This window comes from Schistocerca gregaria, chromosome 8 (genome assembly GCF_023897955.1).
Source record: "Schistocerca gregaria isolate iqSchGreg1 chromosome 8, iqSchGreg1.2, whole genome shotgun sequence".
NCBI lineage: Eukaryota > Metazoa > Arthropoda > Insecta > Orthoptera > Acrididae > Schistocerca > Schistocerca gregaria.
Genome location: NC_064927.1, coordinates 332,832,099 through 332,847,225, shown reverse-complemented (window position 1 = coordinate 332,847,225; position 15,127 = coordinate 332,832,099). Strand labels below are relative to the sequence as shown.

At 44.4% G+C, this 15,127-nt stretch overlaps 1 protein-coding gene across 2 annotated transcripts in view; it reads left to right on the top strand.

Moving 5' to 3' along the window:
• Positions 1–15,127, top strand: part of LOC126284566 (sodium-coupled monocarboxylate transporter 1-like) — a 420,449-nt gene that overhangs the window by 76,080 nt on the left and 329,242 nt on the right. For both annotated transcript variants that reach the window (XM_049983578.1, XM_049983579.1), the window contains exon 8: positions 9,428–9,565. In XM_049983578.1, coding sequence (XP_049839535.1) covers positions 9,428–9,565 — 138 coding nt within the window. The remainder of the gene's footprint in view (positions 1–9,427; positions 9,566–15,127) is intronic.

The following is a 15,127-nucleotide window of genomic DNA, read 5'->3' as shown; positions in this document are numbered from 1 at the left end:
TCGAGTCTCGGTCGGGCACACAGTTTTAATCTGCCAGGAAGTTTCATATCAGCGCACACTCCGCTGCAGAGTGAAAATTTCATTCTGGAAACATCCCCCAGGCTGTGGCTAAGCCAAGACTCCGCAGTATCCTTTCTTTCAGGAGTGCTAGTTCTGCATGGTTACCAGGAGAGCTCCTGTAAAGTTTGGAAGGTAGGAGGCACAGAGCTTCCAGTATCAGGATTTAAAAGAACTATGGAAGAGTTATGATGAAATAAGGTAGAACCGATAGATAAAACTCCAATGGAATAACTCGAATCATTGATGGAGTACTAACCAAACGACTATACAGGATGGTGTGTAGAATCTATGAGACTGCCTATGTACCATCAGAGCTTGCAAAAAAATGTCATCTTCACAATTCGATGATAGCAAGGATAGGTAAGTGCGAGGATTTGTTACATGACAATCAGTTCAGCTTTAGGAAAGGTGTAGGCACCACAGAGAGACAGTCGAGACTTTGCGCTCAATAACAGAATAAGACAAAAGAAAAATCAAGACATTTTCATACGACGAAGCTTTGAACAGTTTAAAACCATGCAATATGATGTCAGATATTACGAGAAAAGTGGGAGTAATTTATACGGAAAGACGAGAAGTATACGTTATGTACAAGGACCAAGAGGAAACAGTGAGACTGGATGATCAAGAACGTAGCACCCGGATTAAAAAGTCTGTAAGACAGTCTTTCGCCCACACCTAAATATACGAGTACACATGGAAGAAGCAATGACGTAAATAATAAAAATGGTTCAATATTGGGATTAAAATTCAAGGTGAAAGGATATCAACGATAAGATTCGTTGATGACATCGCTATAATCAGTGAAAGTGAAAAAGAATTACAGGATCTGGTGAATGGAATAAACAGTCAGATGAGTGCAAAAATTGGATTGGGAATAAATCGAAGAAAGTTATGAGAAGTAGGAGAAATGATAATGGCGAGAAAATTAACAACTGTGTTTTTTTATCACGCAATAGGTGAAGTTAAGGTATTGTACCACCCCGGCAACAAACTAACCAATGACGGATGGAGCAAGTAAGTCATAAAAAGCAGAGTAGCAGTGGACGAGAGAAGTCTACCAGTGTAAAACCTTGACCTTAATTTGAGGAAGAAATTTCTTAAACTGTACGTTAGGAGCACAGCAGTGTACGGTAGTGAAACATGGTCTGTGGGAAAACCGGAATAGAAGAGAATCGAAGCTTTCGACACCTGGTACAGAAGAATGTTGAAAATTAGGTGGTATGATCGGAGAGGAAAGGTATATGGAAAACACTGACAATAAGAAGGGACAGGATGATAGGACATCTGTTAAGAATCAGCGAATGACTTCTGTGGTACTACAGGGAGCTTTATTCACTGACATGAGTACAAATGTTTCTTTCTTGAAAGATCTGTCAGTACGAAATTAATGTACTTTGTACAAAGTTTGATATAGCATTATTACAAACACCTATGGACCGGAAAATTGATTTTTCCTTTGCTAGTTTTTTACAGCTTACCAAGTTTATGTGAAAAAATATACCAAATCTTAGGGATTTTCTTTTTATAAGTGCCTTATTATTGTAGTAAATTAAAATTCCTTCCAGAGAAAGGTTCACTATGCTGTTGAATAATTGCATGCCAAATTTAAGTACTATAATATCAGTGGTTTGTGAGGAAAATGTACATAAAGTTGCCAAAATGTAAATTACGGGTAATCTGAATCAATGATTTGACAGTGTTTGTATTAGGCTTTACCTTATCTGCGTGAAGTAGCGCACACTATCTTCATTTTCCTCTTCACCTTCAAATAGTTTTTTCTTTGCTTGCCCTTTTAGGTTAACTTGATTTTCAAACTGAATAACAATAATGTCAGCTCCATCAATTCTCTTGTCATCGATTTCCTCCAATATCGACAGTGTGAAAGCTCCTGGATCAGATCCTAGACTCTGTAGAGTCCGTAGCTTACCAAGATTAGCACACTTAAAATTAAACAAGCGTCATACGCTGCAACTTCATCAGCAGTTGTTGAAACATATGTTGGTTCGGAGTACCGGTTTCCTGTCATAGAGTTGTAACTTTCATTAGGATTTTGAGTTTCTCCAAATTTTCATAGAAGTTATGAATCTGCTTAACACCGAAATATCTCCCTCCCCCCCCCCCCCCCCCTGTGCGACTGCAAAAACTGGAAGAAAACACCCCAGGAATAATTAATATGAGGAAATACGTAATAAAAAGGCGGAGTGGCCATGTGAAAGCTTTTGTTAGTTGTTATTTTTATCTTAATTAAGAGTGGAATTGGAACATAATATTCAGAAACCGAAATTGCGGTAGCATTAAAAAATGAAGATCTAATAAAAATGTTCAACGTGTTCGCAATTTCACGTAAAGCTGTCCACCACCAACTAGGAAAAACATTTAAAATAAAATGAAATACTTTTAAGCATCACATTCATATGCCGCGTGGAAACACCCGTGGTCTAGGGGTCCACCGAGCCGAAGGTTAAAAGCAAACGTGGCATTCGGAAGGATCTGGGTTCCATTCCCGGTACGAAAGTCGTGACCAAAGTCTCGTGATTTCTTTGGTCTCTCCAGGCTAATGTCGGGACTGCTAAGTCCGAGATTCTTGCACCATCCGAACCAGTGCGTTAGGCCAGGGGACTAACTATACTCTGAAATTTACAAAATAAAAACTGAGCGAAGATCTCGACGATGGAACTTGAAAGATGGCAAGCAAAACTCTCACAGGACCATTGACGAAAAACAAGCGAATAAACGGATTGGAGGAAATGTACCGTCTGTGACTAGTAACCACAACGTCCTCGGTCCCGTTCTACGTAGGTTGCGCAGAAAGGAAAGCACCGCATTTTTTTCTTCAATATTTCTTTATTGAACATGAGAATTACACACACGAAATATGGGTGTTTTATCTACACACCCTATTCTTCCACGTAACCTCCATCCAGTTCTGTGGCCTTTCTCTAGCGCGAAACAATGGCGCTTATGCCAATCTTGCATACACTTTTGAATATCCAAGAGTGCGGACAATTGCATCCACACTTCGTTTGCAGCGCCAACTGCCGAGGTCTAGTGCGTCTTTCCTCGCGAATGACATCAGCTCGCTGCAACATGTCAGATGTAACAGCAGTTGAGAATCGTGGAGCACCGCCGAACCGCTTTCTGATGACCTCACCCTCCGTCCCCATCGACTAAGTGTACTTCTGTCGACAGCAGATGCTCCATGAATTTTGCACAATCGTTTGTTATTATTCCCCACAGTTTCTTTCTCTGCAGTGAGAAATGCAATGACGGAACGTTGCTTGTGACGTACGTCGTCTACAGACGCCATTTTGAAACTTTTCTGCAGTTACTCTATCTGTTGGATGTGAAGGAAACTTGGTACGCTCACTCAAGAGACTAAAGTAATCCATACGTAACGTTTCGCTTTTGTAGCATTCTTTTCGGCTGAGAACAAAACGCGGTGCATTATTTTCTGGGCAACCGTCGTGGAACCCAGCCGCTGCTTCAATTTTGAACAAATGTAATTAGCAAGAGCGGCCGGAAACTTCTGGCATAAGAAGTCACCCTCGTCCTCCCAACACCCATATAAATGAGGGTCGAAGTACAGAGAGAGTTTCTGTGCAAACTTTTGTCTTTGGGTTGAGTAGCTGCCCCTCAAAGACGGAAGAATCAAGGATGAGGAGGCAGGGGCAACGGAAACAATTGTAGTATAGAATAATATGTGTCCACAAGATATGTGGATTGTAATTGAAATAGTGCTATGAACTCTCCATTTGAAAAAGGTTCCAAATTAGTCCCCCATTCACATCCTCGAGAGAGGACTGTCAAGGGAGGAGGGGATAAAGAGAAAAGATGGAATAAACATGCAAAGGGTAACATTCTAAGAGTCGGAATGAGAAATATCACGAGCTTTAATGTAGTACGGAAGCTAGCATATCTGAAAAGCGAAATGCGTAGGCTCAATCTAGGTATAGTGGGCTTCTGTGAAGTGATGTGGAAACAAAATAACGATATTGTTTGGATGAATAAAGTGAATATTTACAGCAGCAGAAAATAGTAGGCCGTTAATAGAATTCGGTTTGAGTAACAAAGCAAGGTGGAGAGTGACATAATACGAATAGTTCAGTGATACGGTTGTTCTCAAAAAATTCCTTTTTCCTTTATTGGATTTCAATTCCCCCTGCAAGGTGCGGGCTGGCAATAGCTTAGTATGCGGCTCTTAAGCCTACACAATTTTTAAGACATAAGAAGATAATAAACAATAAAAACAGGCAATAAAACGTGACATAAAATGTAAAACGGGGGAAAGTTGTGAAAAATTAAAACATAGAATTAATGATGAGCGATGATAATGAAATACACAGGAAGCAGACATGGAAAAAGTAGACAGTTAAAAAACACGGCAACAGTCTGGATTCTGTTCGCAAGAGATATAAAAGAAAATCACACTCTGTGACAGCATGGTGTCTGTTCACAACACTTAACAATCACTAGGAACTTTGCACTAAAAGGTCGGCACGAAGATGACACTCCACTGGCAAGGGTTGAAGGGAGTTGGGACCTGGACAGAGGAGGGGAAGAAAAAGGGGGGAGGAGAGGAAAGAACGAAAGGCAGGGTGGACGACGAAGAGGAAGAATTCAGAATGGGACAGCAGGGTAGACCGAGAGGGAATGGAGAAAGGCAGAGGAAGGAAAACGCGAAAGGACTCAGGGGAGAGAATGGAGGCAGAGAGAGAGTAGGTGGTGAAAAGGCATGTTGGAGGGGGGTGGGGAGGCGAACAGGGAGACCGATAAGAGGACAGAGGAAAGGAGGGAGGGTGAGGGAGTTGATGGGATAAATGGAGGGGGAGAGGACATCATCTGGGAGGGGGAGTAGACAGAACCCACCTTGGGAAAGGAGATGAAGGGTGTAGAGGTGGAGGGTGATGGGGACACAACAGTGAAGGCATGTCAGAGCGCCGTGGTTGAAGAGGAGAGGAGCAACCAGGGATGAGGGGGATCAGAGTGGCGGCAGGTGTAGAGTATGTGTATATGTTCGAGGAATAGGAGCAGATGGGGGAAAGGAATGAGGTCGTAGAGGATCCGCGTGGGGGACGGGAGGCATGTATGGAAGGCAAGGCGGAGTGCTTGGCACTTGAGGATCTACAGGGACTTACAGAATTTGGCGAGGCGGGGTGGGTTGATATCCATGCGGGACTGGCATAGCAGAGGATTTGTTAGTGTGGAGTATAGTAGAGGGGTGCAGCCCCCATGTCCGGCCAGGCAGGAGTTTGAGGAGTTGGAGCCAGTTGTGCGCTTTGGATTGGATGGAGCGGAGATGAGAGGTCCAAGTGAAGTGTGAGTCAGTGGTGAGGCCAAGGTAGGTGATGGTGGGGGAGAGATGGACAGGACAGACGCAGATGATAAGGGAGAAATTCAGGAGCCTGAAGGAGCGAGTGGTACAATCTACAATGATTGCCTGGGTCTTGGAAGGATGGATTTTCAGGAGCCACTGGTTACATCATGTGGCTAAAAGGTCAAGATAATTCTCGAGAAGGCGTTGGGACTGTTGTAGGGTAGGAGCGAGGGAAAGGAATGTGGTGTCATCGGTGTTCTGCAGGAGGCGTACTGGAGGGTGGCGTAGGGGCATATCTGTCATGTACAGGAGGTAGGGGAGAGGGGAGAGGACAGAGACTTGGGGCACACCTGCAGAGGGGTAGAACGTGTGGGAATCGCCATAACGGATGGTGGAGAAAGTGCGGTGAATATGGGCCAGGAAATCGTACAGGATGAAGGTGCGAGGGCAGACATAAATGGTGGCACAGGTGACGCTAAGGGTGAGTAAGAAGAGGCTGAGGGTGAGATGCTTGGTAGGATTGTTAACGAGAGGTTGGGGCCAGACAGGGAAGTGCTTGAGGTGGCTTATAGCAACTCTGCCACATGCCACAGGGTATGGGTTATTGGTGTGGTGAAGGGTGTAAGGAACTGTGGAGATGGAGATACAGGGTTGAGGGAAGGTTTCATTTAGGATGAAGGCATCCACACAGTGCTGATGGACAGTGTGGAGGAAGAGGAGTTTGTGGATGGACAGGGAGCGAATATTGTGGTACAGGATACTGTAGTGTCGTTGTACCGTGATAGTGGAGAATTAGACGAGGGTGGTGAGGGGCGTGAGAGTAGGTGGCATAGGTGGTAAGATGGAAGATGGAACGAGCAGCGAAGGCGATTTGGGAAATGGTATGGGAGCGCTGGAAGGGGTGGATGTTTTGGAGCACAATGGTAACGAAACAGATGATGTCGTCTGCAGTAGGGGGTGGGTGGAGCGAGTTGTTGGGGTGGATGGGGTCATCAACAGGACAGACAGGGACAGTGAGCTCAGGTGTGACTGGAGGAGGTTTCGCTTTACACTTCGAGGAGTAGGTAGGATGGGGTTCGTTACAGGTGTTGCAGGAGGGGGCAACAGACATTCGACATAAAACCATTGTCGACATCAGTAGTTCTGGATTACATGCCGATGTCTCAAGCAGAAGATGAAGAAAGAGAACCAGGTGTTTGAGATGTGGTGCTGCAGAAGAGTGATGAAACTTAGGAGGACTAGTAAGATAAGGAATGGGAAACTTCTCTCGCACACTCGGCGAAGAAAGAATGATTTGGTAAATTATGAGAAGAAGAAGAAGCAGGATGAAAGGATATATGTTAAGGCTCAATGAATAACTTCCGTGGTACAAGAAGGAGTTGTAGTAGATAGAAAATGTAGGGGAGGACAGAGAACATAATACTCCCAACAAATTATTGCGGCGTACGTTGGGTACAAGTGTTACTCAGATGAACATGTAGGTATAGGAGAGGAATTCGTGGCAGTCTTCGTCCAATTGTCCACGAGTAACACAAAATAAAATTAAATGAAAAATAAAATATGGGCAGTTGCTGGTAGCTCTCGCTCTCTGAAGGTTCCGTACGAACTTATTTATGTATACAGACAGTTCATCCAGCCCCGGAATCAAGAATCTCGACGAATTTTGCTTGTTATCGACATAATACTGGTTATCGGTTAATGAAATTCCAAGGCTTTCGAGAACTTTTTTATGTTAAGTTTGGACTCGGATAACAAATGACGAATAAAATACTTTTTTTTATCTATATACTTACAAATAAAAATATCCTCGATTTTTTTTCCTTCACTTGCTCTGTGAAACATTGCTTTTTGGTAAATTTCAAGATTCCTTGGAGAACGGAAACTACCCTTTAGATATTAATAAATCAGTTTGCGAGTATCAAAATATGCGAAATAAATGGCCGTGTCTTCAGACTGCATTGATTTAGAAGCTTAAATTCCTTTCACCTTCAGAGGCCGATGGATGTGACTTTGCTACTAAATTTCAACTTGATACGTTTACAAGCTCCTGAGAAAGAGGTTTTTCAACAGTCGGGCAGATACAAAGACCCTCAAACGGCGTAGCATTTTTAGCGATTAAAGTACGGAACCATAAAAACAAATGTAAAATTATAAAACTAAAATGAAACGGGACCTCATTCATTCACGCTATGGTCCCCACGCGACTTTAAACCGGCGACGGTGTACATGCGTGACTGTCAATGTTTTCTTTATTGAATTTCGATTCCCCCCGAAGGGGGTTGTGTGGCAGCAGCTTATTACACTGCTCTGCAGCCTACACAATTTTTATAATGTAATAAGAAGATAAGAAACAATAAAAGCAGGCGATAAAACGGTGAGTTAAATTGTAAAACGGCGAAAAATTTTCGAAAGTTAAAACGTGAAGCATAGGGTGGGCAAAACTAATAAAATACACAGGAAGCAGGTAACATAGTAGACAGACAATTAAAAAACATGGCGACTATGTGGTTTCTGTTCGCAAGAGATATAAAAATCACACCCAGCGACAGTATGATGTCCATTTGCAACACTTCGGGAACACTCACTGTAAACACTGCACTAAAATGTCGGCACAAAGATGACACACCATAGCCAAGCGCAGATGGGGGGGGGGGGCGGGGGTACCTGGACAGATGGGGGGGGGGGGAACAAGGAGGAAGGAGAGGAAAAACGAAAGGGGGGGAACCAAAGGAGGGAGAGGATGGGAAGGGCAGACGTGAGAGGGAATGGGAAAAGGCAGAGGAGGGAAAAGTAAAAGGACTTGGGGGAGAGAAGGGGGACAGAGAGAGGATAGGTGGGGAAAAAAGAGGATGGAAGGGAGGGAGAGGGGGCCCAAGAAAAGGACAGATGAAAGGACGGGGGATGAGGATCAGAGTTGATAAGAGGGATCAATGGACAGAGAGAGGGCATCATCTGGGAGGGGGAGTTGTTGGAAGCCACCTTGGGAAAGGAGATGTCTTTTTTTCTTTGTTGTTATTTCACTCCTGATATAAGTAGGCCAGCAGCTGCATAATACGCCGCTCTTTGGCCACAGATAAAATGAAAGATACAACAGACATAGACATACAAAATTAAAACACAGGGAGCCGTTCACGGGCACAGAGTCCAAGATAAGAGTGTTCAGGCACATAGGCACGTACAGAAATGATAGATGGCACGCACAAACGTTGGAGCACTAAACGAATAAACAGTGGAACATTTGAGCATGAACATGATGCACACACACAAATACTAGGCGATGATCTACGGCGCGCGAATGTCCACGTAATGTGTGCGAGTCCGGAGACCTGCCAAGAAGGGGAAGAAGGGGGTGGGAGAGGGAGAGGGGAGACCAAAGATGCCAATGGCAGAGGAGAGGGTAGGAGGAAGAGAGGTATAGGGGTAGGGGAAGCGCAGGGGAGGAGTGGGGATAAAGAGAGGAGGGAGGGAAGGGGGAGAGAAGGGAGAGGGGTGCCTATAGGAACATACACAGGAAGAGGGAGGGAGGATCAAAGTTGGTAGGAGGGGTAGATGGAGGGGAGGAGGGCATAATCAGGGAGTGGGAGCTGGCGGAAGCCACCTTGGGAGAGGGTATGGAGAGATGGAGAGCAGGTGGGATGTGGGAATACGGGCGTGGCAGCGGAGGGGGGCGGGGAGGATGGGAGAGACCAGTGGGTGAGGAGGATCGAGTTTAGGGGAGGTGTAGATGATCCGTATCGATTCGAGGAAAAGGAGTAGTTGGGGGAACAAAATAAGGACGTACAGGATCCATGTGGGGGAGGGGAGATGGATGCGATAGGCGAGGCGAAGAGAGTGGCGTTCTAGGATCTGAAGGGAGAATGTATCATGATGACATAACTTTATTATGTTCGATACCTAGGTATATGCTGCCTCGAACAGTAATCAACCTTTCCCTGTTATTTTATTTAGTATGATCTGATCACACAGCCAACAGAACTTCACATGTCAAAAGTGAAATACTAATCTGACTGCCTGGACGTGTAAAAACGTGGTTCCTTCCGTGTATTGCAGCCTTGGGTTCGACCTGACGGCCCGCCACAGCTGGTTCGGCTTCCTCGTGGGCGGCTTCTTCGGCTGGTTGCCACTCGGCGTCTCCCAGATGGCGCTGCAGAGGTTCGCCTCCATCGAGAGCCTGCCCAAGGCGCGCCTGTGAGTACAAGCTACAGGCACACCAACCTCAGGATGTCAAACTGAAATACTACGGACAGTTTGCAACACTTCCAGACAGAGTGTCAGTGTTCTGGCAGCGGAATTCTGTAGATTAATTTTACACTTAACTAGCTGTACTCGGCCAAGCTTTGCTGTTAATCGGTCTGCTTAAATCGAAAAGGAATAGAAGAGAAAGCACACGTTTCTAATATGTATGAGACTTAGATGTACCTATTTAGCTCCTCTATCCCACCGGGTTTTGTGACCGAGTGGTTCTAGGCGCTTCAGTCCGGAACTGGGCTACGGCTATGGTCGCAAGTTCGAATCCTGTCTTGGACATGGATGTGTGTGATATCCTTAGGTTAGTTTGGTTTAAGTAGTTCTAATTCTAGGGGACTGATGGCCTCAAATATTAAGTCCCATGGTGCTTAGAGGCATTTTCTTCCTGTCACCCTCTTTTATTTTCCATTTCCTCCTTCTTATTCCTCTCTCTCCCCACCATCTCCTATTCCTCTCTTTATCCTCCACACCACCACCGCCCCCTCTCTCTCTCTCTCCCTCTCATCTCCTGCCGCATCCCTCTCCCCTTTCATCAGTCCGTCACCTCCTCCATACTCTCTACTTTCTTCTCCGACACCTGTCCCTCTACTCATGTTCTATTTCCTGTTTTCTATGTCCATTTCCTCCCACGCCTCTGCCCATCTCCTCTCACTCCCGCCCCTCCGTCTCTGACCATGAGCCTTGTTTATTGTTACTGCTAATTCAGATTCCATAGTAGTATTCTAAATATAAGCCAGTAACCCATAAATACAGGTTCCCTGTTTGCTAACAGTGTTTCACTATTGTAAATTGACGGTCAAGAACTTTCGGAGATTAACGATTTTGAACCAACAAAAACTTACATTTTTAACGTTTCACTCTGTGTTACATACGTATCACGCATGTCCTTCCAGTAGTTATATTAAAACACATGAATATATGAATGCAACGTTGCGTCAAAATTTCAAAGAAATCCGTGAAGAATTTCCGCAGCTGTGATATTTTGAAGGAACAAACCTCTACGCTTCCATTTATATGGAAACAGACTGGAGACAAGGAATCTATTCCTTAGGAATCAGCATGGGTTTCGAAAAAGGCGATGGTGTGATACCCAGTTCGCGCTATTTGTCCACGAGACTCAAAGGGCCATAGACACTGGTTCACAGGTAGATGCCGTGTTTCTTGACTTCCGAAAGACGTTTGATCAGTTTCCCAAAGTCGTTTAATGAACAAAGTAAGAGCTTATGGACTATCAGACCAATTGTGTGATTGGATTGAAGAGCTCCTAGATAACTGAACGCGGCATGTCATTCTCAATGGAGAGAAGTCTTCCGAAGTAAGAGCGATTTCAGATGTGCCGCAGGGGAGTGTCGTGGAACCGTTGCTATTCACAATATACATAAATGACCTTGTCGGTAACATCGGAAGTTGATTGAGGCTTTTTGCGGATGATGCTGTAGTATATCGACAGGTTGTAACAATGCAATATTGTACTGAAATGCAGGGGGATCTGCAACGAATTGACGCATGGTGCAGGGAATGGCAATTGAGTCTCAATGTAGACAAGTGTAATGTGCTGAGAATACATTGAAAGAAAGACCCTTATTCATTTAACTACAATATAGCAGGTCAGCAACTGGAAGCAGTTAATTCCATAAATTATCTGGGAGTAGGCATTAGGAGTGATTTAAAATGGAATGATCATATAAAGCTAATCTTCGGTAAAGCGGATGTCAGACTGAGATTCATTGGAAGAATCCTAAGGAAATCCAATCCGAAAACAAAGGAGGTAGGTTATAGTACACTTGTTCACCCACTGCTTGTATATTGCTCACCAGTGTGGGATCCGTGCCAGATAGGGTTGATAGAAAGAGAAGATCCAACGGAGAGCAGCGCACTTCGTTACAGGATCATTTAGTAATCGCGAAAGCGTTACGGAGATGATAGATGAACTCCAGTGGAAGACTCTGCAAGAGAGACTCAGTAGCTCGATAATGGCATTGACGTTTCGAGAACATACCTTCACCGTTGAGTCAAGCAATATATTTCTCCCTCCTACGTATATCTCGCGAAGCCACCACGAGGATAAAATCAGAGAGATTAGAGCCCACACAGAGGCATACCGACAATCCTTCTTTCCACGAACAATACGAGACTGGAAGAGAAGGGAGAAGCGATATAGGTACTCAAAGTACCCTCCGCCATACACCGTCAGCTGGCTTGCGGAGTATGGATGTAGATGTACGTGTAGAAACAGTAAATGTTCCTAATCTCAGATCTCCGAAATTTTTTTCCGAATTCTTTGGCATTTTGGCAGAACGTTGCTTTGGGATTAGCGTGTGTTTTTATATACGTACTTTTTAAATAGATGTAATATATATGTTTAAAAAAATTAATAATGGGGTAAAGTTGTAAAGAAAAACTGATATCTCAAAGTGATAGCAGCCACACGATTCCGAAGTAACGAAAATTTACATTTTTATTTATGTGAATAGATGTTTCTGAACTACTGGATTGTTGTTCCAATATGAACTTTTCAGGCCGATTCAGTATTATTCCGATGGTCAGTCGATTAAGTACAGCTTCAGCTTCACACATTTGATGTTGGGGTTCAGTTTACAGGTTGTAGTTGCATATTTGAACGCAAAGCAGTCATTCTGCGATACTGAATTTATATTCTTAGACAGTTAATTTGCAAGTGAGAAAGCTCTAACTTCAAATCTTCTGTGTGTCCACGAGACGAGAGTGATTCCTCAACATTACTTTCTCTGTTCTGAATTGTTAAACCTGGTTCATTTTAAGCAACACCTCGGCTGTGACGGTGGTCACCACGGTGGGCCACGTAATGTCATCCTAAGAGGTCTAAAGAGTTTCCTTCGAACTCGCTGGTTAGGCGGACATAGGCGTTTACTACAGCATTGCCTAACCTGACTGTTTGGCCATTTCTTGCTGGGACTAAGTTTTTAAATGGCTCGCAGTAGGCTCAGTCATATTCACTATACGTGCAACGTACTCGAATTTGAGAATATGGACAACCATCAGCTGTATAATGGAAAACGAACGAAAATTTGTGCCAGACCGGGAATCGAACTCTGATTTCCGACTTATGACGAGCGAGAGCGTTACCATTACACTATCCGAGTACGACTCATGGACATTCCTATGCATGTGTGACCGAAGGAAATTTCGTTGTCCTTCTGAACAATGCAGGCACTACAGAATTGTATTTATCTTCCTAAATCACTCAAGCGACTTACAGCTGAAATGTCTCCCCGCTACAGGACCGCACACAATGTACGAGTGCAGATTTCAGACATAGGCTGACTGCATGTGAAAGTTTGGATCTGACTATTAGTCATGATCGGATAGCCTCACGGTAAGGGGAAATCCTTGTCCGAGTCCAGGTCCGGCACAAATTTTCTTTGTCGTCGTCTTCCATCGTACAGCTGATGGTTGTCCATATTCGCTACTGCATATACATTTAATGCGTTACGAAATGGTCTAATTGCCGCAGTGTCTGTTCATTTGGACATCCATGTATGTCTGAAGGAACTTTGCATTCTCATTCTGAACATCACAGACGCTGCAATATTCCGTTTACACGCAGAAACCAGGCAAGAATGTACGGGTATATGCGAGCGCTATTCAACGAAGTCCGATCGGGCGCGAAATGGAGATCACTGCAAAAATCCGATGAATCTTTCCACGGGAGTGTCGGGTAGTGTCTCTAGTACACCAGTCGACCTCGTCACGTCGCCCTGCTCTGTTCTGAGCGCACTGTGAGCATGAAAAGATGCACAGAAAATAGTGTCTCCCGAATAGTATGAGGGCATGGTGAGAGATTCCGCTTTATGTCGTGCAGCCCACATAACATAACAGTCATAAGTTTCCTTCTTCATTACAATTCTCGGCCGTACTCTGCATCGACAACAAAGATGTTCTTGCAGCGTTTTTGATCGGAAGTGTTTGATAATCCACAATACAGCCCATAACTGTCTTCTAATGAGTATCATCCCCGGTCACTTGAAGAGCTGGTTCTGAAAATAACATTCTGGCACAGACCACGAACTGTAGACCAGCACAGAGATGTCGTGAAACTATAGGAGGCTGCCTTCTATGAGGAGCGTATTGGAAAGTTCGAATAACACTGCGACAGATGTCTAAGCTGGAGTGGCGACAGAGTAGTGAAGTAGCTGGCAGCTGTCGCTAACTGCTCGAAATGAAATGTTTTTGATTTTCACACTGGATTCCATTTCACGACTGATCAGACCTTACTATACAAATGTACCTCGCATTTAATTACTGCACTAGAGCAAATTGTAGACACATAGTTGACGAGATGTGGGAGTTTGGATGTGTTCGTGAGTCGGGCTAAGATCATTGGTAAGTCCGAGTTAAGCGGGAAATCTGGGTTCGATTCCTGGTCTGGTACATATCTTCATTGTAACCTTTTCATTACACAGCTAATGGTTGTCCGTATTCGTGACTGCGGATACATTTCATGTGTTTCATAACGGCTGTAGTCGCTGCTGCAGTGTCTGTTCCTTCACATGCATGCATATCTGAAGACACTCTGACTTGAACTTTTAATAGCAGAGACACAGGAATATCTCATTTATACGCTAAAACCGGGCAAGCTACTTTCAATTAAAATGTATCCCTTTTACGGGATTATACACTACTGGCCATTAAAATAGCTACATCAAGAAGAAATGCAGATGTTAAACTGGTATTCATTGGACAGATATATAATACTAGAACTGACATGTGATTACATTTTCACACAGTTTGGGTGCCTAGATCCTGAGAAATCAGTACCCATATAACTACCACCTCAGGCCATAATAACGGCCTTGATGCGCCTGGGCATTCAGTCAAACAGAGCGTAGATGGCGTGTACAGCTGCCCATACAACTTCAACCCGGTACAACAGTTCATCAAGAGTAGTGACTGGCGTGTTCCGACTAACCAGTTGCTCGGCCACCATTGACCAGACGTTTTCAACTGGTGAGAGATCTGGAGAATGTGTTGGCCAGGGCAGCAGACGAACATTTTCTGTATCCAGAAAGGCCCGTACGGGACCTGCAACATGCAGTTGTGCATTATCCTGTAAATCTGTGATTTCGGCGGGATCGAATGAAGGGTAGAGCCACGGGTCGTAACACATCTGAAATGTAACGTCCACTGTTCAAAGTGCCGTCGATGCGAACAAGAGGTGACCGAGACGTGTAACCAATGACACCCCATACCATCACGCCGGATGATACGCCAGTATGGCGATGACGAATACACGCTTCCAATGTGCGTTCACCGCGATGTCGCCAAACACTGATGCGAACATCATGATGCTGTAAACAGAACCTGGATTCATCTGAAAAAATGACGTTTGCACCCAGGTTCGTCGTTGAGTACATCATCGCAGGCGCCCTTGTCTGTGATGCAGCGTCAAGGGTAACCGCAGCCATGGTCTCCGATTTGATAGTCCATGCTGCTGCAAACGTCGTCGAACTGTTCGTGCAGATG